Source organism: Cricetulus griseus, unplaced genomic scaffold, assembly GCF_003668045.3.
Source record: "Cricetulus griseus strain 17A/GY unplaced genomic scaffold, alternate assembly CriGri-PICRH-1.0 unplaced_scaffold_1, whole genome shotgun sequence".
Lineage (NCBI taxonomy): Eukaryota > Metazoa > Chordata > Mammalia > Rodentia > Cricetidae > Cricetulus > Cricetulus griseus.
In genome coordinates this window covers 3,541,606-3,568,445 of record NW_023276808.1, presented here as the reverse complement: position 1 = coordinate 3,568,445, position 26,840 = coordinate 3,541,606, and the positions used below count along the sequence as shown (strand labels likewise).

The 26,840-nt window shown below is 45.0% G+C and overlaps 1 protein-coding gene across 2 annotated transcripts in view; it reads right to left on the bottom strand.

Annotated features, from left to right (window-relative positions):
• Positions 1-231: 231 nt before the first annotated feature.
• Positions 232-26,840, bottom strand: part of LOC113838325 (mothers against decapentaplegic homolog 1-like) — a 43,368-nt gene continuing 16,759 nt past the window's right edge. Inside the window, exons 2-6 of one of the 2 annotated variants that reach the window (XM_027434089.2) lie at positions 5,901-6,168; positions 4,751-4,869; positions 3,464-3,685; positions 2,187-2,443; positions 232-377 (exon numbers count right to left, since the gene is read on the bottom strand). In XM_027434089.2, the coding sequence (XP_027289890.2) occupies positions 234-377; positions 2,187-2,443; positions 3,464-3,685; positions 4,751-4,869; positions 5,901-6,168 (1,010 nt within the window). In that variant the 3' untranslated portion in view covers positions 232-233. The remainder of the gene's footprint in view (positions 378-2,186; positions 2,444-3,463; positions 3,686-4,750; positions 4,870-5,900; positions 6,169-26,840) is intronic. The other variant, XM_035453573.1, reaches the window with a different exon arrangement.

The following is a 26,840-nucleotide window of genomic DNA, read 5'->3' as shown; positions in this document are numbered from 1 at the left end:
TGCAAACAGTCAACATTTTAGTTGATCATACAACAGAATGTCACAATGTAAACCAAACAGATTATTGATATCAACAGCATGTTACCAATGTTTGTTAATTTCTCAATCCAACAGTTGGTCACAGAGGTCAAGTATTATCAAGGCTCCCTTGTCAGGTTTTCACCCGTCTGACATATCCATCCTTCAAGTACATGCAAGGTTCAACAGTTTGCAAGACAGAAGCCAGAGGCCCTTTAAGACACTGAGGAAATAGGATTGTGGGGCGAACCCATCTGGGTAAGAACTTTATCCAGCCACTGGAGAGGGCCATGCAGATGTATCTCAATCCAGCAGGGGGCGCTAGTGACATCCTGCCTGTGGTACTTGGCTCCCCAACCCTAGGAAAAAGAAAGCACACTGGTGTCATTTAACTCTCTATCTCATTGAGTCACTCTATCAAGTAAAAAGATCATATGATCAGTTCACATAATTATGTTTGGACTCATGGCTATGTCCCACAAGAAAACAAACATACTGCAAAAGCATGGGTAATTTTTGGGGATGGACATTGGCCACCAAAAGTCTACCCAAGGACCCCAGGATCACCTATTTAGTCTGGTGTATTGGCACATGCCTTTAATCCCAGCATTCAGGAAGCAGAGGCAGGCAGATTTCCAGGCCAGTCAGGGTACAGAATGATACCTTGTTTCATATAAATAAATAAAAATGATTAGTCTTGGGTAATTACAAATTTAAAATACATTCAGTAGTTGTTTGAATAAAGATATTTTAGCCAGGAGGTGTGGTGCACGGCTTTGATCCCAGCACTTGGGAAGCAGAGGCAGGGGGATCTCTGTGAGCTCGAGACCAGTGTGGTCTACAAGAGCTAGTTCCAGGACAGCCTCCAAAGCCACAGAGAAACCATGTCTCGGAAAAAAAAACCAAAAAGAAAATATTGTAAATATTTGTTTCACACTACATTAATATTAACACTTTACTTACTTATACTTTTAAGACATACACTTAATGGGTAGCCCTGGCTGGCCTAAACTCCTATGTAGACCCAACTGGCCTCAAACTCAGAGCTTACCTGTCTGATTTCTGAGCACTGGAATAAAAGGCATGTATTATCAAACTGGCTTTATTTTTTAATATTTTATTTAAAAATTGTGCAAATATGTACATGTTGAGTATGGATTTACCTATGAATGTGTGGTATCTGTGGATTTCAGAAGATGTTGGAATCTGGAGGTAGAGTTACAGGCTGTCGTGATCCACTTCAGCTGGATGCTGGGACTGAACCCAGGACCACTGTAAGAGTCCTACACCTTTAACTGAACAGTCCCTTGCCCCTTTATCTGTGTGTCCATGCCTGGAGAGCACAGGGGTCTACACTGGCTGTCTTCTTCAATCACACTCCACTGTATTTTCTGAGATGAGTTCTCTTGCTGCACCTGTGCTTTTGTCAATCAGGCTAGACTGGCGGCCAGCAAGCCTAAGGGATCCTATCTGTCTCCCATGCTGGGACTACACACAGCCCTGCACCCAGCTTTTTGTTGTTGTTGCATGAATGTGTGTTTATGTACACCACAGTGTGCATGGGGAGCTCAGAGAACAAATCTGTGAAGTTGGTTCTTCTCTCACCTTTTACACATGTTGTGTAGCAATATCTTCAAAGATAAAACCTTCTGTCTTATAGGGAAGCTCCAGAATTGCTGAATGCTTTAAGGGGAGGTGAAACACTCCACCCTCTAGGCAAAGTCCTTAAAACTCAGGAAGCAGACATCGTAAAACCTTTACTGAAACTGACAAGATTCACTAGGATGTCCCTCCCCAGGCTGATATGAGCCATAAGGACTGCTGAGACAGACAGACTGACTAGGCTGCCTGCTTCTGGAATAAGACATGCTCCAGCCTGGACTCTATTAAACCCTTAGCTTGACCCGGAATAAACTGCATGATGACTGGGAGGCAGGGGGAGATAAAGGTGCCTGTCACCAAGCCTGGAGACCTGAGTTCCATCTCTGGGACCTGCGAGGTGGGAGGAGAGGACTATATTCTATCTTCCCATGACAACCTCTTGGACAATGGTGCTCTTAGTGGGCACTGATAGGAATATATACCAGGAAGGCACAGGTATACATATTGTAAATAGCAGGGGTGAGGCAGGGGTCAGGTCTGAACGAGATGGGGTGGGTACTGCTCACCTTCACGAAACTCATTCGAATAGTGCACATTTTGGTGAGTTCATACACAGTCTCAAAACCATGGTTCACAGACTGTGCCAATATCTGAGCAAACTCTTGGTTGTTGAAAATTTTGACGCTACACCCACTGGGGATCTTGCAGACAGTGGTGGGATGAAACCCATGATGGTAGTTGCAGTTTCGACTCTGCACAAATATGCTGCTGTCACTCATGCATTCGGCATACACTTCTCCTCCAACATAGTACAGGTGGACACCTGTGAGAGGATACACCATGTCAGTCATAGGCTCAAAGGCACCAGGGCAGAGTCAAATTTGGCTACTCACATAGCCATTGTGACAGACATCTAGCTAACTATGTTATGATTGTGATAACCTTTGTGTTCAGAAACTAACAAAGCTGCACCAGGTGCAGCTCATCACAGATTTGGAGGCAGCTGGTTTGCCTCAGTGAGGATAGATATCTGGAGCAATGATCTGGACCCTAGATGTGCTTATTGCTACTTTGTATCTTTGCCTTCTCAGCAGACAAGGTAGAAACTACATTCATATTCAGAGGGTATATAGAAAGGCTCCCATACAGACACAAGAACACAAGAGCATATAAACCCACGTCATGTCATTAAATTATGATTGTACACTGACACTTCCAAGGAATGCCACACCCCTTCTTGATTGCCTGTTCCTTACTCCACAGGGAAAGCTAAGCGCTGAGCACTACCCACACATGTGCTCATTGACTTAATCATATAATAAATACATATACATGTTATAGAACTGCTTTAATCTAACACTAGTAAATAGTTAAGTCCCCTATGAAAGATATGTGGGATGTTGAAATGGTTCAGTGGGTAGAGGTGCTTGCCACCAAGCCTGATGACTTGAGTTTGATTCCTAGTATCCACATGGAAGAAGGAGAGAACTAACTTCCACAAGCTGTCCTCTGACCAAGGTACTTACACACACATACACGCATGCACACACAAACATTGAATAAATAAATGTAAGAATTGTTTTGAAAGATATTTCACTTCTAACAAAATGTAGAACAGCGTAGTGCACCACAATAACCCAGCAATGTCAGCTGGCACCTATCAACAGCATGGGAGTGGGAAAACCACGAAGATCAATGATTGGAACAATTTCTAGATAATATGAATTAGAAAGATACTTTAAACAGCAGCATCTGAACATTTGGCATTTGCCACAAGAATGATGGAGTCACTTCTACAGGAAGAAAAGATGAACGTTTGCAGGAGGGGTAAAGGGACACGCACCTTTTCCAATATGTCGCCTGGTGTTTTCTATTGTGGAGTTCCGGTTAATGTTGGAGAGCAGCCCAAGGCAGAAGCGGTTCTTGTTGTTGGAAGGATCAGTGTAACCATCCACCAACACGCTTGTGGAGGAGGCCTGGAATGTATCACCCACACGGTTGTTGAGCTCGTAGTACACAATAGAGCACCAGTGCTTTGGTTCCTCATAAACAACAGCTTGAACATCTGCAAGAAGGAAAGAAATTTGCTCACAGTTACACCTGGAGCACCCCAACCAGAAACCGCATTGTAAAACTGGCTGAGCATGGTGGAACGAAGACAGGGGGTAAAATCTTTTCCTTTAAATTTTTTGGTGATGAAGTTAGGTACAAGCACAGAAAGAAGGAAACAAATACCATTACTTGTTTCAGATAAGGCTATAAAACAGATGTGGCATTTGTGTGTCTTTTCTGACACCACAGCAACTGTTGGGAGACCAGCTGTATGGATTCTAGTGTGATCACCCATGGGAGTCTGCTTTGAACTACAGTGGATGGCCTGTTCCTCGAGGCCAACTTAATGATATGTCTGACAGCATGGGTCTCAAGTTTTTCATTACTGAAGACGTGAAAACATATGAGCATATAAATAACAGATGTATTTGTTATGTAAAATAGGACTCAATCATTTCCTCCGACTATCTCTGTAAGCACAGAGATTTTTAACAACCTCCTGTGAATATAGGTATGTGAAACAGCGATACAAACCCACATTTATTGGTAACAAATCATAGACAGATGCATTTTAAACAGTTATTTGATATATGTGCATATATGTATATTAATGTATATATGATAATATATATTACTTACTCATTTATTGAAGGTGAAAGCAAATTAGCATGCTGAGGACACAGATATGCTTGTTTATTTTTCCATAACTAATAAATCTTGGCTGATTATTCAACACTGGTCAACATACCGATTGTCTTTAGAGGTGACTGACAGTTCGGTTTTCTAACCACCAATGCTGGAAACTCACTTCACCTAACTATGTAACACAAAATGGCAGAGCACTGCTTATGGCCATTTCAGAGACCAGTGGGAATCTGAGAAATCCTTATTCAATTCTGAGATTTCATATTGGAGTTTAAGGAAAAAGATGGGCTCTAGAGAATTCTTTCCATTAGGCTTAAAACAACAACAAAACGTTTTTTTCATGTTTCTCAAACAGCTACCTTTTTAAGGTCTAAATGGTTAAAAGTAACATTAGGACAGGACATACAGACAATACTCTGACAACTCATTTTACCTCCTCTGTTGATATTGGAGGGCAGTGCAGGTGCCATCATATTTGTGTCCATCGGCTGAGAGCCATCCTGGGTCATGGCGTCTTCAGGAGGCTGGGAAGCAGTTGGGGGTATGTCAGCAACAAAGTTTGAAAGAAAAAAATTACATGCTTCAGGCGCAGACTCTCCTCTGCACTGAGAGCTTTTGCGTATGATTAGGCCTGCTCAAGAGTACACAGATGCATGTGTGTGCACATGTATGCAGGGGTCAAAGGGTAACTTTAGGTAAACATTTTCCTTTTCCTTATAGTTGGGAACAGAGAAAGCAATAAAGCATGGATCACGTTTTAATTTCTGAAGGTACAACATGGATGCTGAAGTAAAATTTAATGTAAAGCACCTTAAGTGGCTCTATAAACATCCCGTCCCATCATTTTCCCTCCCAAAAATATCCATGCATTTCATGATGATCTTTTATTTATCGTGTCCCTCTTGATGTCGACTGGCAAGAGCTCTGGCACTAATATTTGAGATGCTTGTTTACTAACCTGTAATCTGAAAAGTATAATCCTCTAATTAGTCACTATTACACCATCCATTATGACTAAAACAGGAAAATATCTGGTTTTTGTATTTGCTAAGTTAAACAAGCAGGAAAATACCTGGTTTTTGTCTTTGCAAATTTAAACAAGCAGATGTTCTCCATCACTTCTGTTGCATTTCCTTGCTGTTAAAAGTACATATTTCTTGGGATTACATCACTGGTTAAATGAATCTAATTAAATGGGGAGGCCAGATACCCCAGTAATTAGCTCTTCTGCGGCTACATTGATAACAAGGGTTCTTCAATGTTGGAAAAGCTCGCCGAAGCCACTTCTCAGAGCAGCAGTGTGTGTAACATGACATTTCCCCCCTTTCTTTTTATGGAGAGCCGAGACTGGAACAATTGTGCTACTCAAAGAAGGATGCAGCTGTTTCAAAACTTAACAGGACTCAAACAAGCCATCCTCTTCTCCAGTTGTATGTACAACTCCCCTCCCTACATTGATATTCTCCAAGGACTGGTTCACCAGGATGTGCTCAGGGTTCCACCCACCACGCCCCCATCCCCCGCAGGCCACCCCTATCCACCTCCCCAAGGCAGGCAGCGTCCCCGAATGCCCCCTCCTACCTGGCATCTGGAAAGGGCTGCCTGGGCCTGAGCTGGTGCGGGAGTGAGGGTAGGTGCTGCTGCTGCTGCTGCTGCTGCTGCCTGGGGAGTTGGGGTAGCTGCTGATGGACGAGTGGGGAAACGGGTGGGTGCTGGGCTGCCTGAAGGAATCTGGAAACGTGGCGTTCGGTGGCATGTGAGGCTCATTCTGTCCCAAGTTACAGAACTGTGCCAGAAGGCTGTGCTGAGGGTTGTACTCACTGTACCTCGGAACCAGCACGGGAGGAAGCACTGGGAACAGAAAGAAAACAAAGACAAATGAGAAAGGTTTAGTTTATATCCTCTCTTTCTTAAAACAGGCAGTGGACACAAAAGCCTTTGCAAATTATTCCTTAGTCTTTACTTTTACATGCCTTATATATTCCACAAATATACAAAAGGCCTTTGGAAGCCAACCTATTATTGGATGGTTGAGCTGGAAGTTTGCAGTCTACCCCTGGGGTCTGAAGTTCCTGTGAGAGAAAAGTCACCTGGCCATCCTGGGAACAGGAACAGGGAGGGAGGCCACCCAAATCTGACACCATCCATATTTGGGGACTCTCAGAAATAATCAGCTAAGTGAACCAATCCATCAACAAAACCATCCTGAATGACAGACACTGTGGCAACTCAATGCTTCAATACAGGACCACTTGTCAACTGATCTGCCTGTCCAGATGTAGAACCAAGCTCTAGGGCAAACTATATAAATTCAGAATGTAGTGGTTGATATCCACGGGAGACTGGTACCAGAGCTCCCTTGGAAGCCCTCATCTGCAGACGCTCAGTCCCTGGTGTAACACGGCACAGTATCTATGTGGGCCTGTATGTGTCTGTGTCACCCACACTTTAAATCAGATCTGAACCACCTGCGATGCCTAACACGATATAAATACTGTGAGACAGTCACTCAGCTGATTAGAGAATAAGAGGGCTTCTGTCCTTCGATAGCTGCTGCCACCGAGTCTAGGCATCCACAGGAGTCAGTCATGCAGGCTGCACTGCTCCAGGTGCCAGATAAAGAGGAGTAAGCAAGCAGGAACATAGCACCTAGCCCAGTCACCTCTCAAGACCCTGAACTCCTTCCAGAACAATGGATCCCAGAAAGACTCACCCGAAGAGCCCCTTCGGACCTTCAAAAGTCGGAACTCCACCCTCTCCCCGGGAGTTGAGAGCTGCTATTGTTATCCAGATTAACTCCTGTCCTTGGCGGAGAGATTGTCTCGCTTAAGGGGTGGGGATGGGATTGTTTGGTGCAGCCGTTTGCTGCGGATTGGTGTTACTTCTCTGGCTGGTATGTAAGCTCAAGGCTCAAACTAAGAGAGGCAAAATGGTTATCGCCCAAGCGCTTCCACTGATATTTGGCTAACTATGCTTAAGCAATAGGCCGCCGGCCAGACAGCTCTTGCACACCCGGAGCCTAGGCTCATTGCACAGGGTAGAGTGTCTAGTTTGAGCAGCCCATGAGGGATGTCGAACAGAGCTTCACACAGGGAAGTTGCCCAGTATGCAGGCTTCTCTGGGAGGCATGTTGTCCTGCATAAGGGTTGCCTGCCCCAGCCTCCCTTTCCCAGAAAAACGGCAGAGGACAGGTCGAGAGCACTTCGGGTCAAGCTAACAGCCTGATGGCGACTCTTGTACACAGTCTTAATGTTTGATTTGGGAAGGTACAACCTCTGCCTCTATCCCTCAACATATGGGTGACCTATTTGCTTGTAAAAATATAAAGCCTTATCATTAATTAATAAAAAGGGGGATATGTAGGGAGCCGTTCCTGCATTCTCCATTACAATGATGGTGCCTACAGGCACCGAATGTAAATTATTTCACAGGCGCTGGGTAATTTCCATTCCTTTGATCTCTGCCTATCCCGTGGCTCATTTGGCCTGAGGAGCTGAAGCCATTCATAGGGTAACACGTCCCAGACAGCCGAGGCCAGCCTTTATTAAGGGATGGGATTCTTGGTTCAGGGTCTCCGCTCTGGTAAGCTTATGCTCTCCCCTCTCAAGATGCATTAAAGCTTTTCTGCAGAAGGATCCGAGTGTCCTGCGTGTATTTCTTGCCGGTGAGAACATACAGCACTCGGGACACTTAAATGTGGTTTGCCCTCACAAGATCACACTTTCCCAAAATTCACTCTTTCTAGTAATATCTGTACTAAGTCTGTGATAAAAATCTCTTTTTGCTGATGTGTTTTCATGTGAGGCAGAACAGGAGATCTGTGTAAGTTCCAGGTTTAGCCTATCTATTGCAAAATGAGTTCCAGCCCAGAAAGGATTAGAAAGAGCCTGTGTCTCAAAACAGACACACTCAAAAAATTTCTACTTAATAAACTTTAGAACTGTGAAAATGGCTTGACAGGTTAAGTACTCATCTTACAACTATCCTTTTACTTTTGCATTCTAAAGACAGTTGCTACATGCCTATAATCCAATGCTTTGGTGACAGATAAAATGCAGAAAGAGGAAATCCTGCCATGTCTATTTATGTGACATGACAACCTGGAGACCCTGTCTCAAACATGCTAACTGTAAAAAACAAACACCCAAAAGTGTTCTCTGATATTTACACCCAAAGAATGACAGACATGCACAGCTTCCACACATACAGAATCACATAAATACAAACAGACGGACGTAAATAAATAATAAAAGTAAAGTAGGATTGTTTGGTACACACCCTTTATTACAATACCTGGGCACCAGAGAACAGCAAAGTTCTGTGAATTTGGGGCCAACCTCATCTGCATTCTGAGTTCAAGCACAGCCAATAACATGTAGAAAAACCCTGACTCAACATAAAATTCCAACTCTGATTATGAATGACTCATCCTGAAATCCTTTTCCAAAATACACTGAAGTCATCCAGTGTAATCTCATCAGAGGTCCCTAGGTACAGGACAATATCTCTTAATGTCATTTTTGATGTATTCCAGTGGTTTATGTCAAATTGTTTTCAGATATGAATATAGTTGACTTTGAAAGCAGAGACATGAGGATCTCCTTGAATTCAAGCCAATTTGGAGTGCATAGGGAATATGATAGTAAGATATTTCTCAGTCACACACATACACATACACAAACACACACACACACACACACACACACACACATTCACAAATATATTTGAATATAATTTTGCCCTATTTCTTCAAACAAGATTTCATGAGAAAGCTCAATCTAGTAAAACTCATACTGTATAGCTTAATGTATTACATATACTCAATATTTTAACACGAATTCAGGTAAACATTTCATTCTATACCATTAGCTCATTATTCAAAGCATGGCTGTTTTCCATACAAGTGGGAGCTTCCAAAGAATTGTCTGCATATTTACTTAAATTTCGAGTGAACTGAAACTGGGAGAAATTTTATACTGTGTATATTCCTAAGTGGCTTTTCATCTAACAAATCAGTCTATGAAATTAGTAGCAGTATTTTCTGAAATATTTTTTTCAATTTGAGATGCATTTTAGCTACATTATCTATAAAATGAGGTATTTGCAAATTTTGTTTTAATGCTATATCTCCAACTGCACATTACGAATGCCCCAAAGCGTCCCTCTTAATTATGATCGCAGTTCCGAAAACTAACAAAATAGAACCATTCCATCTGCCCAAAGTTCCCCATTGATGTTTACATTTCAGAGCAGATCCTGCACACAGTTTGTATTTCCATTTTGTAACTTTTCCATCATCCCTTGGGGCCAAAAATAGATCAAAGTTTCCTTCCATGTACAATTTGCAGCTCATTTCCCTGAGTGGTGAGGTCACAGGGATGAAAGACACATGTAAATTTAACAAGGAATGAGTGAATGACCAGTCTTCTGTCCCAACACTCCAAGACAAGGTATCTATCTAGGCATTCTGTCCTGACCCTTAGCCCTCCATCCCCCTCACCCCCACCATTAAGTGTTTCTTTCTTCATAACACAGTGTTCTGCCTTTGTGGAATGCAATTCACTCTTGCCCTACTAAGATGAAGCCTCTCCCTTTGGAAAGGTGTCCCACGAACAGAAACCCATGGCCCCACAACTGGATGCCACTTTCTTTCCCCCCAAAGCCACACTCAAACAGGCCATTGGACAACAGAAGTAGGAGTAAGTCCACAACAGACAGAGAGAACCATGACACTCAGCTCTCTGGGTTTGAGAAGGGAGTTTCCTTAACAGGTAAGCTTAAAAAGCCTAGCAAACAGTTTACAAGGCTGTGTTCAATGGCTTTACAGGCCCTTAAATGGCAGTACTTCCTCCATCCCAGGCTCCAGGGGAAGGGTCAGGCACAAGTCCTCCTGGGTGTGGTAGGAGTTATCTTCCTCCTGTCACAGCCAGTGGAATAGGGGAAGAAGAGGGGGGAAGAGAAACACAATGGTAACAAAATTGCCACCACCAGAAACAAGGACTGGAATTGATTACTGATTGATACACATCACCCAGATCCTTGTCATGTGATGGAAATCGGAGTGAATGGTGCTGTGTTGTAGTTCTCTTCTCTAACCAAATCGCAGAACACTCGCAAGTTAGGTCCTAACAGTTCCTCCAGCAGGCTGACATCAAACAACAGAGAACCTAGCAGGTAAGAGCTGGGAGGATGCCTTTGTGCCACACTTTTGGAGTCCAAGAGAAGTGGAGACTTTGTTGCCTCCTCTGGCAGTCTGTTCTGCAGGTTGACAGATGCAGGAATGGTAACCATGCAAATCCAGAAGCACCACTGTGGATTCCAGAGAACCTCAGGTCCACCAATATTCACAGCCTGGGCTTCCTTAAACAAACTGCTCCAAACTTGCAGAATATCAAAAGCCAAATGGGCTGAACTGAATGAATCCACAGGCAAGAAGCCAGATTCCCCGTGTGCTATAGAAATGGGCATGGATTTGATCTGAGTCTTCTCAACTCTGACAAGCTGGAAGCTGGCAAGGTTCCCAAAATCAAAATCAAAATGGCAATTAATTGTGACTAAACACTTAAAAAGATGTCATACTATCTCCTTAGCTTGACACACACTCAGCAGCAAACTGGAGGAGACTCTGGAAGCCTGACTTTTCCCAGGGGGCCTGGTCAATCCCTTAAATTCTTAAAAGGAAAATGTCCATAGTCGAAGGAGTCACAAACAATAAATGCATTAATATTACATACTGAAGAAAAAACCTTCCTGGTCATCTTCAAGATGGTCTGATGATGACACTGCTTCCGGTGAGTACAATCTTGTCAGATCTGAGCTTCAAGGGCTCCCTTTGGAACTGTACACCCAGAGTAAAATGTGAGTTACTCAATGTTCCAATGAAGACTGGAAGACCACATTCAACACTTCTCTTTTCTCTGCCTTGTGTGCACTGCTTTGAGCAAACACACACTTAATTTACCCGTAGTCACTTCTTTTGTGTTCTACAGCATATAAAAGTGGGGGCAGAGAATCAAACAGCCAGACAGTGAAACCTTAACACTGCAGCTCAAATCTACATCTTAGCTTCCAGGGACCTTGGGTAACTTGGTTAACCAATTCTCCACTAGTATTAAGAAGATAATTTAAAAATTCACCATTGGTGGCTGCAAGAAGGTTTAAATTGAGGGAAGAGCTGGAAAGATGGCTCGGTGGTTACAAACACTGACTGCTATTTTAGAAGACCTGGGTTCAATTCCCAGCATCCACATGGCAGCTAACAACTATCTGTAACTCCAAGATCTGACACACTCACACAGACATATATGCAGGCAAAAACAGCAATGCACATAAGATAAAAAATAAATTACAGAAAGAAGGTTTGATGAGTATGTATCCAGCAGGTGGAACGGCAGTTGGTATATAGTAAGTGCTGTGTATACAACTGCTATTCTATACAACAGGGTGCAACAGGAAGTGAGGGTTCTAAACACACAGAAACAAAAAAACACCATACTGCCCATCCCTGAACCCAGGTTGGATTCATGAATTGACTCAGTGACAAACATCTTTTACTAGGATATACAGAATGTGTTTGGCCAAGGAACCTACTCATAGCGCACAGCTGAACAGTTTAACAAGAGTGCATAAGGCTGGTTCACACACTGTGTTCTAAGAAAGCAATGGTAAAGGGCCGCAGGTAGACTGCTGGTAGACAGGAGGAATTAAAAGGAGCTCATGGAACAGAGAGATTCTTAAAGAATGGATAGAAATGACAAGCAAAACAAAATAACACCAGAGAGCTTAAAATATTAGTGTTAGTCTTATTTAACAAAGTTTTTTAGTTTTTTTTCTCTGCATGTGGATGGTATTTAGTAGACATCCGGTGTCATTTTATGAAGAGCAGCTGTCACTTACTGGATTGTTGTGCCAAGCTCAGAGTTAGATCCCTTAACACATTTAATCCCGGCCACCATTTTATGACTGTCTCAATCAGCACTGCTGTGTGATTGTCTCTAATTTAAAGCTGGACTAATGAGCAATATAGAGGATACTCTGTGTGTTTAGAACCCTCACTTCCTGTTGCACCCTGTTGTATAGAATAGCAGGATACTCTTCCAAACTGCATAGCCAGTAAATGGCTAAGCAGGGATTAGTTCACACAGGTGGATTCCAAAACCTATGCTCCTGATCAAGAGAAGCCAGTGTGCTGGGTTAATAAATTGCCTGATAGGACCATGATGACACTCACTTTTAAAATAATGAATACTGGTAATCCCCATATCACAGAGAATGCTGAAATCAAGGAGTTGCTGTCCCACTGGTTCTGTTTATTCTACTCGTGGGATTTGATTTTGTGCTATGGACATTCAGAGGCAAAAAATGCATGATAGACACTAGCCTAGGTTGAAATAAGACTCTCCTGGCTTGCATTCTACTATATTTCATCAATCTACCATGACTTTGCTTAGAGAAATTGATGTCTTTAAAAACTCAAGTTTCATCTCACCTGGACTGTGTCCCCACCAAGGGTTGGCCACCTTCTGGTCCTCTCCTGTTCCTTCTATATACAATACTATGGCATCCCAACATGGAATGTTCCAGGTTCTACTTGGCATGTACAAGAATGGTTTTTCTGCCTTGACTTCATTCTCAGAGTAATGGATCTGGACATTAATATATACTTATTGAACAAATTAATCAAGTTGCAACTGTCACCTCTCTTAGGCCCTGTGACCTCTAAAGGGAAGTACAGGGGCCAGGATGAAGGCCAGATTTCCCGAAGGGTCCTAAACAGTCTTTGTCAGTAGGAAGACTGCTAGATTCTACTCCACAAAAGGCTGACCCAAGGCAACAGTTCCCCAAATATAGTTTCTGGCCACCATCAGCAGTTGGTGGCATCTTAGGAGCCTGCTAATGTGTTTATCTCCCAGTCCTCTAGGAATCAAAGACTGGGCTGGGTTCAGAAACCAGTTCCCCAACCCCCAAAGGCATCTTTGGTACCCTTCAGTTCAGGAGCCTTGGACCCTGAGGGTGGATCTTCCATCTCTAACAGCAAGTGATAAGAACACGGGCAGTCAACAGCATACATCTGGGTAGTGCCTGCCCATCCCACCAATACTTACTGGATGGCCCCAAGAGTCAGAAGTGAGTGGGAAAAATAAGGCAGTGTCCACCCCTTGCCCCTGCCTGTGGATTAGGCAGGTGGTAAGCACCTGAGTGCCTGGAAGGTCCTGCATGTAGAGTCCTGGGGTTCTAGGCATACCTGAAAGGGGTCCTGCACACAGAGACCTGGAGTTCTAGGAATACCTGGAAGCAGTCCTGCATGTAGAGACCTGGGGTACTAGGCATAACAGGAAGGAGCTCTGCACACAGAGACCTGGGGTTCTAGGCATACCGGGAAAAGGCCCTGCCCACAGAGACCTGGCTTCTAGGCACACCTGGAAGCAGGATTGCATGTGGAGACCTGGAGTTCTAGGCACACCTGGAAGCAGGATTGTATGTAGAGACCTGGGGTTCTAGGCATACCTTGGTGCAGCCCTGCGCGTAGAGACCTGGTGTTAACTGACAGGCCTATAGGATTGCAAAGGAAAGCTGGAGAGCTCCATCCTACAGAGGGGAACACATCTAGGATCTCTCCTGATGACCTGTTTTCCCACAGAAAAAGGAGCTTGTGTGAAAACTAAAAGTATCCAATACAGCTGACATAGTTAGCTGGGAAATGACATTTTGTAACTGGTTCAGTTAGATACATTTTGACTTGGAGATTTAACTGATTTAGCCTGCTTCATTCAATCCATTCACAATTCTGACTGAGATGAATATGCCAGGGACAGAGTAAGGAAACAGAAGTGGGGGTGAAAGGCAAGGACTGAAGGGTTTTGCCAGGTGGTGTGAACAAGCACACTGTGCCTCAGTCTCATCTGCTATCCCATGAACAGATGGGAGAGGTCATCTCAAAGACATCGCTGTCTTTCAAGGACAGAAATGCAAATGAAATACATACAGTCCAGGAAACAGCCCAGGCAAACATCAAGAAGCAAGCTGTACCCCACAACACACATACCTTGGTCAAGCCGAGGCCTCAGTAAAATCACTCCCTTTCAACACAGATATGCTGAACCTAGGAACAGCACTCTCACACATATTCTAGGGAGATTCAAGATGAGGGTCCACAAAGTACAGGTGAATGTCTTGGTGGCCATGGGGACTTCAGGACTGGAGAAATGCTATAAATACTGTTATTATAATTAGACACAACTGAAGTTCAAGGGAGAAAATGAACTGGACTATTTAACCATGCTGTATGGCATCTATTTACAATCCTGAAGAATAGGATGCCTTGTGAGCCTGCCATGGTCCACCCACTGCATTTGGTAAATACTCTCCACCGGGTAATTCCTACTTTTTCCCACTCCCATTGTGAAGGATGGAAAGTATGAATGAACTCTACCTTCACTAGAGTCAACCTGTTCTTCCTGTTGTTAGGAAAATTACTCTGGGCAGAAAGAACTTTCTTTCTTTAAGACAGCATTTTCCTACTATGGTTTTAAAATTTGAAAACAAAAACAAAAAAGTTGATAGGTGGTGGTTGTGCCTTTAATCCCAGCACATGGAAGGCAGAGGCAGGTGGATCTCTGTGAATTCAAGACCAGCCAGATATGCAATAGCTAGTTCTAGGACAGGCTCCAAAGTCACAAAGAAACCTTTTCTCCGGAAAAAAAATTAAAAAATCATAATAAATAAAAAAAATAAAATTTGAAAACAGCAAGTGTGTATCACAGACCTGTAAAGCTCTGCACTAGATTACATACTTTAATTGGTACATGGAAGGAAAATATTTGAATGAGCCAATGCTGATTGCATGTTGCAACCCCAGAAGCAGGTCTACTTGGAAGGCGGCTTCATTGGGAATACTGGTAACCCATTACCACCCCCTCACTACTTTGCTGGGCCCTCCATCCTTCCAGAGGATGTTTCTAAAGCATATCACAGAGACACGCCCCACAGGAATGGAGGGTCAAGAAATGTAGTGAAGAAATCACCACTGCACAGTTAGTAAACACATGCAGGGCTTTCTTGCATAGCTCTTTAATCATTTCAACCTCATTCCTGACAGAAAGCTGGAGGCCAAGGCAATTCAGCTTCTCCTTTTGTCAATTGCCTGACATCAATATGTACCAGACTGTGTGTGAAAAGCTGAAGGAGGCGGCAAGCTTGCTGGACATTTATCATTCTCTGTTCCCTCTTAACAAGCAAATACTTGATCTGAGTTGGCCATTAGCAATCACTGGTGGATGTGACAAGATTGTAAATTAGGGAGAGTGTCCCTCCTCCTTCATGAATCTCGACAAACGAAATGGATATTTTAGTATAGATTCAGAATTAAGATAGAATGGAAGGCACAAAGTGGCAGGTGCTTGGACATGAGAAGTGGTATGCAACTGTAAAGTCTACAGATAATTCCCACAGCAGTGTGAAAAAGAGATCACTGAAGAAACACATCTACAGCTCCAAACTATGATCCAGCATGAGAACTAGGAAGAAAGTCAACAAAATGGATCTAACGAGAGTATTTAAGGTTTAATGATGATGTTTATCATCTGTATTCAGAAGCAGAAGGGTTTAGAACACTCACACTCCTATTAAAACAGTTACCAGACGGCATAGGTAAGTCACATTAAATACCCACTGCATGAAGAAAGCCCCCTGTCCTGAAGAAATAGTCAAGATTTTCCTAAAATGCCAAAAGATAACACAAAAGAATATGTTTCCTTTCTGGTGGCTTAAACCAATGGTGGGTCTACTCTGCACATAACCCAGCATGGAGTCCCTGGCTCACAGTGTTTAATGACTAAAACAGAAAGCATGGAGGACCAGCACTAAAGTCCAGTTCCCTCACACACATTAGAGGGGACAGAGGATAGTATCGGTCAACAACCACAAGAGTTTTTGCTGTTGCCTTTAAAGGCCTCTGATCACTTGCCTGCTCTGTCCACAGAAACTTTTCTCTGGAAAAGTGAACAAGGGAGGAAATACCAGGCAGTAAACACTAGAAGGCTCTTTGGTATTACCCGCCCAGAAAGAGATCTTTCTGATCTCCCAGATAGCATCCGGGCCACAAGCTTTTCAAAGACTTCTAGGCATTTTCAGGCCTGGGAGCAATCACACTAACAGCCACACAGGGAGGCCTGCTCCTCGGAAATGCAAGTCCTTAGCAGCTCTCTCTGCATCGAAGTTCAAAGCTCAGAAAACTATACTATTAAAGATCAAAATAGTGAGTAAACATAAGTCAACACTACCTAACACATAACAAACAGAAGACATGCTTCTCCAGATGCTAGGCACGCATATTACTGCTTCTCCCCTCTCCCCTATACAAGTCAATGTTTCTAATCCTCTCTGCTGCACACACAAGTATAGTGGTCACAACGAACACAAAAACATACTTATGTCTCTCTGTGGCTCTGAGGGGTTTCATGGGAATTTCCTTAATCTACTCTTAAATGTAAATATTAAATCCAGACCGTAGGAGGAGGGGCTGCCTCTCAAAGAGGCTGTGAATTAAAATGAAAGTGGAGAGAGGCAGCCAGGCTGGGGAAGGGGGAGGGGCGCGCCCATCACTAACATTCAGAACCAAACAGTGTCTTCTGTAGGCACCTCGAGCTAACATCACCCTCAGCATCCACTGGGGCCCCAGTCTGAGTGGCAACAGCAGCCCTCAGGTCCCAGCCAGGCTCCTTGGGGCACCACCAGTTGCCTGTGGATCCCCTTTAGCTGCAAGGATGACACGCCAAGGAAGCAAACATAACACATTAAAACCCAAAACAAAACAAAAATCTAAACCAGACTACATCAAAGATGGCATCAGTAACTTTAATAAAAAGGGCCTTCTGGCAACAGGCAAAAATATCTATTTTGGGTCATTTACAAGTGAAGAGTTTTTGCCCTTTGGAAAGGGAACGAGTTTGGTCAAATATGTTGGTGAATTTGAAATTTACCACTTTCAAGACAGTAGCAGCAGTTCTTTGCTTATGGGCTAATTTCTAAATCAATGCGTTCATCTCTACTCTGAAGCCATTCACCATACCCTCAACTCCAATTAGGCCATTGATTTTGCTTCTAATCTCAAAGGTCTGCCTCTAAGCCAGAAGCCAGCCAGTGTCCCCACACACTTTCAGGGCTGAGACCAGAACTCCCCACAGCACTTTCTGGCCATAGTTGCAAGATGAGGTAATTGCAGCACCCACGCGTGAGGTTTCCAAGACCCTGGTCACAAATCCCAAAGGATGGCTGGCATTTTCTAAACCAGAGCGCACCCTGGGATCCCAGACATAAAAGTTAGTCTCAGGCCTGATTTTCTCCCCTCCCTGTGCTTTGCTAAAAGCGAGTTTGATCTAGGGAATAGCGACTCCCCAAATAGTATAGGCAGCGGCATTGACTGGGCATGGCTCTGAGCTTTCCCAAAAGGCTTTTTAAAACTGAACCCGCTCTCTGGACAACGCGGAGGCTGTCCCTGTTTCTGATCCGAAGGGAGAGGCTGGCGTGCAGAGGGCGGGCAGCCCGAGTTCTCCCCCAGCCAGCGAACTCCGCAGTGCACGTCCAGGCTGCAGAGCAGACTCTGATTCACTCCGGCTCCCGACACTGCGGGCCCACTGTACCCTCCCCAAAGGGACATCCCACTGCCCCAGACCCCCAATGTCTGTTGCCTTCCCGCGGGGAACCTGCTGGTGGCTTACCCGCTCTCTGCCCGGCTGCGGAGCCCGAAAGTCGATGCGCATCTGCAGCCACTTTAGTGGCAACCTCCTCTATTCTCCACAAAGAAGGGAGGGCCTGGTAGAGCCATGAGACACCTTTCCCAAAGTGCCACCCGAGTCGCCAGGGAGTCGGGCACCCTGGAGCACTTGAGTTTGGATCCCCAGGAAGAGCCACTTGGAGCCCGGGCTCTCAAGTCCAGCGGGTCCCCTCCTAGAGCAACGTGGCGGGGTAGGGGTGGGGGACGGGCGCCTCAGGATCTAAAAACAGACTCTGAGTCATCCTCCCGCCTGGACCACATGGCGGACTCCCGGGACAGGTGAAGGCCAGGTGAGCAAAAGGGATCGTGGACGCCACTTACCTGGAGTTCGAGGAATTCCAGTAGATCAGCTATAAAACTGTTGGGCTGGAGATGGCAGTTCTGGAGAAAACCATCCAAAGTCCCCAACAGGACTTCCACGTGGAGTCCCTGCTGGACCGGGCAACGTCCCTGGCCAAGCTGCTCCCAGTTCTGCGCACTTGGTGACGAGTGCAGAGCCTACGCCCTTGGGGGATGTCTTCCAGCCTCTGATCGAGGCTAATTCTGGCACCAAATGATCAGGCCGGCAGGACCCAAGTTAGGATGGACTGTCAATCTTCGCAGCCCACCCGCAGTGCCCGCCTGCCTGGCGCCAATCCCGACCCCGCTCCCCATTTCCTGTCCTTTCTCCCTGCAGCTCCCCTTCTCCACTTCCTGCCACCCCCAAAACAGAGCTTTCAAAGCTCCCCCAACTCTATCTGGGTGGACTTTCCTTTGCTAACTTGCAGAACGTTCTAATAAATAGAAAAGCTCTGGGGTTTGCTTTAGAAAGAATTTTGGGGGCTGGAACACAGGATTCTGTCCAGATCTGTTGCTGTTTCACAAATCACTTACTCTAGTAACCGCAACCTCACTGTACACCACACAAGAGGGAGAGCATCCCAATCATGCCAAGAAAATGCCAACTAGCTAAACAACGTATGGTGCTGTGCATTAGCCAATGCAACCAAAAATAGGGTGACAGTGTCCTTCACCAGGACAAGTCACTTCTAAAACCATCAACACACATAGCAGATGGCAAAGAATCAAGACCAGTTAAATGGAATTCCAACAATGGAAAGATAAGCCTTCTACTGCCAGGGAACAGCTATATCCATCTCCCTGTGTTTGCCCTTCAGCAGTACTTTCAGGTCCTTTCCAGTTAGTAAACCTAGTATCAAGTATTCACCTGACTTCCTGGAGCACTGGTAACTCCCATCTTCAGCATTCTCATGGCCAGTTATGCCAAGTGAACAAATCGCTCTGGTTAGGAAACAACAGAATTGCAGACAACTGAATACCAGTAGCTCAAGCTAATTGCAGCATGGAAAATGTTCTTTGGTGGCCACACAGACATATACACACAGCATATACTAGTACAGTTAAGTGACCAAGTCATTACTCAGAACAGCACAGGTTAATTTGCTACATCCTATGGGAAACTATAGTCCTTGCCTAGGAACCTTCATTTAAAGCATTGAAGAGTCCTGACAATAAGAAAATTTAAAGCTTTAGTTTATAAGTCAAGAATTCTGCAAACTACACAATATTAATGGTTAAAACTACAAATTTCAAATACTATAATAAAAGTAAACAGCCAATAGTTAATTCTATAACACATCAAAAATTTAAAATAACTCAGGAAAACAAACTTGGGAATTAAAGGGAGCATCTTATTTGCTAATAAATTGCAAAAAAAATCTCTTAACCTTTATAATGTGTACACAATAGTGGTGGAACAAAAGAAAAAAACAAATCGCTATATTGTTGTAGCACAGTAAAAGGTGGGTACATATTATTAACAATGATATCCTTTTTTTCTGTAGCCTGGTGGACAAAAGTTAACAGTTACTAAGCACAGGCAAGATTGAATATCTAGGAGTCTCTAACAGTAGACATTGAGATGTGTTATTTAGCCACTGTGATTTCTTTTCATATGTAGCAGAAGAAACTTAATGATGGAATAAAAGGCACAAAAGGGCTGATGTCAACTATTTGTACTCCAGGCTACTCTTCCGACACAGTGTTTGTAACACAAGCAAAGCAAAAGCAACTTTAATGGACACTTCCAAAACCTTGAATATATAACCAACGAATAATGAATGTGAATTGAAAAGTTACATCAAAAGAATAAAGTATAGAAAGGAAAGGCTCTGGATTAGATGCTGGAAGGCATCTGCCACAGGCATAGGCTCTGCACTTGTCCCAGACTGCGCCAACTGGGAGCAGCTTGGCCATGGCCATGGCCATGACCTGGTCCAGGAGGGACTCCATGTGGAAGACCTGTTGTGGACTTTTGATGTTTTTCTGCAGAACTGTGATCTCCAGCCCGACAGTTTTAGAGCCTATTTACTGGAATTCCTCGAACTCCAGGTAAGTGGCGTCCACGATCACTTTTGCTCACCCAGGGTCCGCCATGTTTTCCAGGCCAGAGGATGCCTCAGAGCCTGTTTCTAGACCCCGAGGCACCTGTCCCCTACCCCTAACCCGCCACGTTTCTTTATGTGGGGACCAGCTGGACTTCTTGGGGCTCCAAACTCAAGTGCCCCAAGAAGCCTGGCTGTGACCTGAGAGCTGCTGTTGCCACCCAGACTGCCCCCCCACCCCGTGGTGGCTGAGTGTTTACAGAAGTCACCCTTCCTTTCTGAATGTTACCGATGGGAGCGCCCCTCCCCCCTTCCCCAGTCTGGATGCCTCTCTCCACTTTGCATTTTAATTCACAGCCTCTTTGAGAGGCAGCCCCTCCTCCTCCAGTCTGGATTTAATATTTATATTTAAGTGTAGATTAAAGAAATCCCCATGAAACTCCTCAGAGCCACATAAGTATGTTTTGTGTTCGTTGTGACCACTATACTTGTGTGTGCAGCAGGGAGGATTAGAAGCATTGACTTGTCTGGGGGAGAGGGGGCAAGCAGTATTATGCGTGTCTAGCATCTGGAGAGGAGTGTCTTCTGTTTGTTATGTGTTAGGGAGGGAGTGGTGACTCAAGTTTACTTACTATTTTGGTCTTTAATAGTATAGTGTTCTGAGCTGTGGCCACCGATAAAGAGAGAGTTGCTAAGGGCTTGCATATCAGAGGAGCAGGGCTCCTCCAAATTCTTTCTAAAGGATTTTCTATGTATTAGAGCGCTCTGTAACTTAGCGAAGGAAATTCCACCCACATGTCTGCAGTGGAGCTTTGGAGGCTCTGTTTTTGGGGGTGGCAGGAAGTGGAGAAGGGGAGCTACATGGAGAGAGCACCAGAAATGGGGAGCGGAGTCGGGATTGGCGCCAGGCAGGCAGGCACTGTGGGTGGTATGCAAAGCTTGGAGCTGCTGGTGGGCGAGTCCATTCTGATTCTGGTTCAGGGCGCCTGGAACCCTTGGTGCTATAATCAGGCCAGGAGACTTTGGATCAGAGGCTGGAAAGCATCTGCCACGGGCATAGGCTCCGCACTTGTCCCGGAGTGCTCAGAACTGGCAGCAACTTGGCCATGGCCATAGCCATGCCCTTGTCCAGGAGGTACTCCGTGTGGAAGTCCTTTTGTGGACTTTTGATGCTTTACTGCATAACTGTGATCTCCAGCCCGACAGTTTTAGAGCCTATCTACTGGAATTCCTCCAACTCCAGGTAAGTGGCGTCCACAATGCTTTTGCTCCCCCGGTCGGGGCCTGTCCCGGGGGGAGGGGCGCTATGTTTTCCAGGCGGGAGGATGCCTCAGAGCCTGTTTATAGACCCTGAGGCGCCTGTCCCCCACCCCTAACCCGCCACGTTTCCTTACGTGGGGACCAGCTGGACTTCCTGGGGCTCCAAACTCAAGTGCTCCTGGGTGCCCGATAACCTGGCGACTCGGGTGGCACCTCGAGAAAGGTTTCTGATGGCTCTACCCGGCCCTACTGTCTCTTTGGAGAACGGAGGAATTCGCCACTAAAGGGGCTGCAGACGCACATCAACGGCACGCTCTGGAGCCGGTAGAGAAGTTGTGCTATTGGGAAGCACTTGAGCTAGGAACCCTAAGGAAAGCGACAGACATTTCGGGGTCTGGGACAGTGGAATGTCCCTTTGGAAGGGGACAGTGGGCCCGCGGTGTCCTGGAGGCGGCGTGAATAGGAGTCTGCTCCACAGGCAGGATGTGCGCCATGGAGCTTGTTGGCCGTGGAGGAATTGCAGCAGCCCGCCCTCTGCAAGCTGGCCTCTCCCTTTGTATCGGAACTGGTGGCCCAGCCTCTGAGAGGTCCGGAGAGCTGGCTCCATTTTAACAACGCCTTTTGGGAAAGCTCAGAGCCTTGCCCAGTCAATTCTGCAACCTTTGTATTTGGGTGTCGCTAATCCCTTGATCAGACTTAGGCTTAGCAAAGTGAAAGGAGGGGAGAAAGTCAGGGCTGAGACTAACTTTTAGGTCTGGGCTCCCAGGGTGCGCTCTGGTTTAGAAAATGCCAGCCATCCTTTGGGATTTGCGACCAGGGACTTGGAAACCTCACGTGGGTGCTGCAATTACCTCATCTTCCAACTATGGCCAGAAAGTGCTGTGGGCAGTTGTGGTCTCAGCCCTAAAAGTGTATGGAGACGCTGGGTTGCTCCTGGCAACCTGTTGCCAGAAGGCCCTTTTTTGTGTTTCAATGTGTTATATTTGCTTCCTTGGCGTGTCATCTTTGCAGCTAAACAGGATCTACAGGCACCTTGTGGTGCTCCAAGAAGCCTGGTTGTGACCTGAGCGTTGCTGTTGCCACTCTGACTGGGGCCCCCATGGAGGCTGAGGGTGATGCTAGCTCGGGGTGCCTACAGAAGTCACCCTTCCCTTAGCAATGTTAGCGATGGGCCGCCCATCCCCCCTTCCCCAGCCTGGCTGCCTCTCTCCATTTTGCACTTTAATTCACAGCCTCTTTGAGAGGCAGCCCCTCCTCCTCCGCTCTGGATTTAATATTTATATTTGAGTGTATATTAAAGAAATTCCCATGAAACCCCTCAGAGCCACAGAGCAACATAAGTATGTTTTTTTTGTTCGTTGTGACCACTATACTTGTGTGTGCAGCAGGAAGGATTAGAAGCATTGCCTTGTCTGTGGGAGAGGACTAAGCAGTAGTATGCCTGTCTAGCATCTGGAGAGGAGTGTCTTCTGTTTGTTATGTGTTAGTAAGGAAGTGGTGACTTATGTTTACTCACCATTTTGGTCTTTAAGAGTATATTAGCGCGCTCTGCAACTTATTGAAGGAAATTCCACCCAGACGTCTGCAGTGGAGCTTTGGAGGCTCTGTTTTGGGGGTGGCAGGAAGTGGAGAAGGGGTGCTGCATGGAAAGAGGACCGGAAATGGGGAGCAGGGTCCGGATTGACGCCAGTCAGGCGGGCATTGTGGGTGGACTGAAAAGCTTGGTGTTGCCCTGCGAGTCCATCCTGACTATGATTCAGCCAGCCGGATCACTTGGTGCCATCATCAGGCCAGGAGGCTCTGGATCAGAGGCTGGAAGGCATTGGACATGGGCATAGGCTCCGCACTCGTCCCAGAGTGCTCAGAACTAGGAGCAGCTTGGCCATGGCCATGACTCGGTCCAGGAGGGACTCCATGTAGAAGTTTACCAATACTACCTTCTGTCCCCTTAGTGTGTGTGTGAGGGAACTGGATTTTAGTGCTGATCCTCCATGCTTTCTGCTTTAATCATTAAACAAAGTGAGCCAGTTAATCCATTCAGGTTAGGTGCAGAGTGAGACCCACCAGTAGTTTAAGCCACCAGAAAGGAAATATCTGCTTTTTGTAGTCTTTTGGCACTTTAGGAAAGTTTGACTATTTCTTCAGGACAGGGGGCTTTCTTCATACAGTGGGTATTGGATTTTACTTACCTATGGGGTCTGGGAACTGTTATAATAGGAGTGTGAGGGTTCTGGACTCTTCTCCTTCTGAATACAGATGATAAAGGTCATCATTAAACTTTAAATACTCTATTTAGACCCATTTTGCTGACTTTCTTCCTAGTTCTCATGCTGGATCATAGTTTGGGGCTGTTGATCTGTTGCTTCTGTGATCTCTTTTTTTCACACTGCTGTGAGAATTATCTGTAGACATTAAAGTTGCATACCTCTTCTCATGTCCAAGCACCTACCACTTTGTGCCTTCCTTTCTATCTTAATTCTGAATCTATAGTAAAATATCCATTTTGTTTGTTGAGATTCATGAAAGAGGAGGGGCAGTGTGTCTAATTTACAATCTGGTTACATGCCAGCACCTTTTCTTCTTCACTTGACAATGATTGCTAATGGCCAATTAAGCTAAAGTATTTGCTTGTTAACAGGGAACAGAGAATGATAAATGTCCAGCAAGCTTGCCACCTCCTTCAGCTTTTCACACAGAGACTGGAGCATATTTATGGCAGGCAAATGACCAAAGGAGAATCTGAATCTCCTTGGCCTCCAGCTATCCATCAGGAATGGGGTTAAAGTTTTGAAGAGCTATGCAAGAAAGCCCTGCAAGTGTTTACTAACTGTGCAGTGGTGAGTTCTTCACTATGTTTCTTGACCCTCCATTCTTGTGGGGCGTGTGTCTGTGATATGCTTTAGAAATATCCTCTGGAAGGATTGTGGCCCATCAAAGTAGTGAGGGGGTGGTAATGGGTTACCAGTATTCCCAATGAAGCCGTCTTCCAGGAAGACCTGCTTCTGGGGTTGCAACATTTAGTCAGCAGAGGTACATTCAAATATTTTCCTTCCATGTACCAATTAAAGTATTTAATCTAGTGCAGAGCATTCCAGGTCTGTGATATACACTTGCTATTTTCTAACTTTATTTTTTTATTTATTATGATATTTTTTTTTCCTGAGACAGGGTTTCTTTGTGACTTTGGAGCCTGCCTCTGCCTTCCATGTGCTGGGATTAAAGGCATAATCACCCCCTATCAACTTTTTTGTTTTTGTTTTCAAATTTTAAAACCATAGTAGGAAAATTCTCTCTTAAAGGAAGCAGGTTCTTTCTGCCCAGAGTAATTTTCCAAACTACAGGAAGAACAGATTGGCGCTAGTGAAGAAGGTAGAGTTTGTTCATACTTTCCATCCTCCACAGTGGGAGTGGGGAAAAGTTGGAATTACCCAGATGGGGAGCTTTTTCCAAATGCTATGGGTGGACCATGGGTCACTGGCAAGCTCACAAGGCATCCTATTCTTCAGGATTGTAAATAGATGCCATACAGGATGGTTAAATAGTCCAGTTCATTTTCTCCCTGGAACTTCAGTTGTGTCTAATTATAATAACAGTATTTATAGCACTTCTCCAGTCCTGAAGTCCCCATGGCCACCAAGACATTCACCTGTAATTTGTGGACCCTCATCTTGAATCTCCCTAGAATATGTGTGAGAGTGCTGTTCCTAGGTTCAGCATATCTGTGTTGAAAGGGAGTGATTTTACTGAGGCCTTGGCTTGAATATGTGTTGTGGGGTACAGCTTGCTTCTTCATGTATGCCTGGGCTCTTTCCTGGACGGTATGTATTGCATTTCCATTTCTGTCTTTAAAAGAAAGGGATGTCTTTGAGATGACCTCTCCTATCCACTCACGGGATAGCAGATGAGCCTGAGGCACAGCGTGCTTGTTCACACTGCCTGGCAAAATCCTTCAGTCCTTGCCTTTCACCCCCTACTTCTGTTTCCTTACACTGTCCCTGGCATATTCATTGTCAGTCACAATTGCCTATGGATTGAATGGAGCAGGTCAAATCTCCAACTCAAAATGTACCTAACTGAAGCAGTTATTAAATGTCATTTCCCAGTTAACTACCACATTCCATGTTGGGATGCCATAGTATTTTTTATAGTGGTGGATTAAGGTAGAAAGTGTGTTTGTTCCTTATACATGATAAAGAAGTCTTTTGCCATGTTCCCCTTTTGGTTGGGGTACTTAACAATGCTGAAGAGTAAACTTGGGAAGTCTAGTATTTGCACTGGATTGCCCTATTGACTATCCTGTGTATCTTTTTCTTTAGTATCTTTACCTGCCATGTCTCAGTCTATTCTCCCCCTCAGGTATGAACCTAGCAAGTTGGCTGGATCCCACTGAAGCCTAACATGGATTGATTGTCACAACTATGCAATCCAGAAACACAGGTAAATGCAAAATATTAAACATTTATTTTCAGTGTTGGAACTTACAGCTCTGGGGCTGCTAGGAAAGCAGACACTCTACTGACAAACCATCCTCCTAGCTCACATTTTCAGGTAGGGCCTTGAACTAAGTTTCCCAGGCTGGCCTTGAACATGGAATTCTCTTGCTTCAGCTTCCTGTGAAGCTGGGATCCAGCTAGTGATTTTTTTGTGCTTTTGCTCTTAATACGGTTTCCTATGGTGTTCTTTGGAGACCAAAGATCAACCTGTAGATGTTTTCCTTTCCACCTACCAGGGTTCTGATGGTGAAACCTGTCATCAAGCTTGGCAGTAGATGCTTTAACCTGCTAAGCCAGCACTCCAGCCCTTCAGTTTTGTTTTAGGATGAGTATTTTGCACACATGCATGACTGAACCTCGTATTTCAGGGGCACTGGAGGTCACCAGGGGTGTTTTGATCTCCTGCAACTGGAGTTGGATCCCCTGGAACAGGTTGTGAGCCACAGAGTAGTATCAGGAAACTGGGACATCTGCAAAAGCAATAAGTGTCCTACCCTTTCCAGCCTCCTTACTCCCAATGTTCAGTTTGCTTGTTGGAGACAGGGTCTCTCTGCTGCATTGGCTGGTGTGGAATTGTTATGCCAAGTTCGTGAGAACTCAAAAAGAGACCAC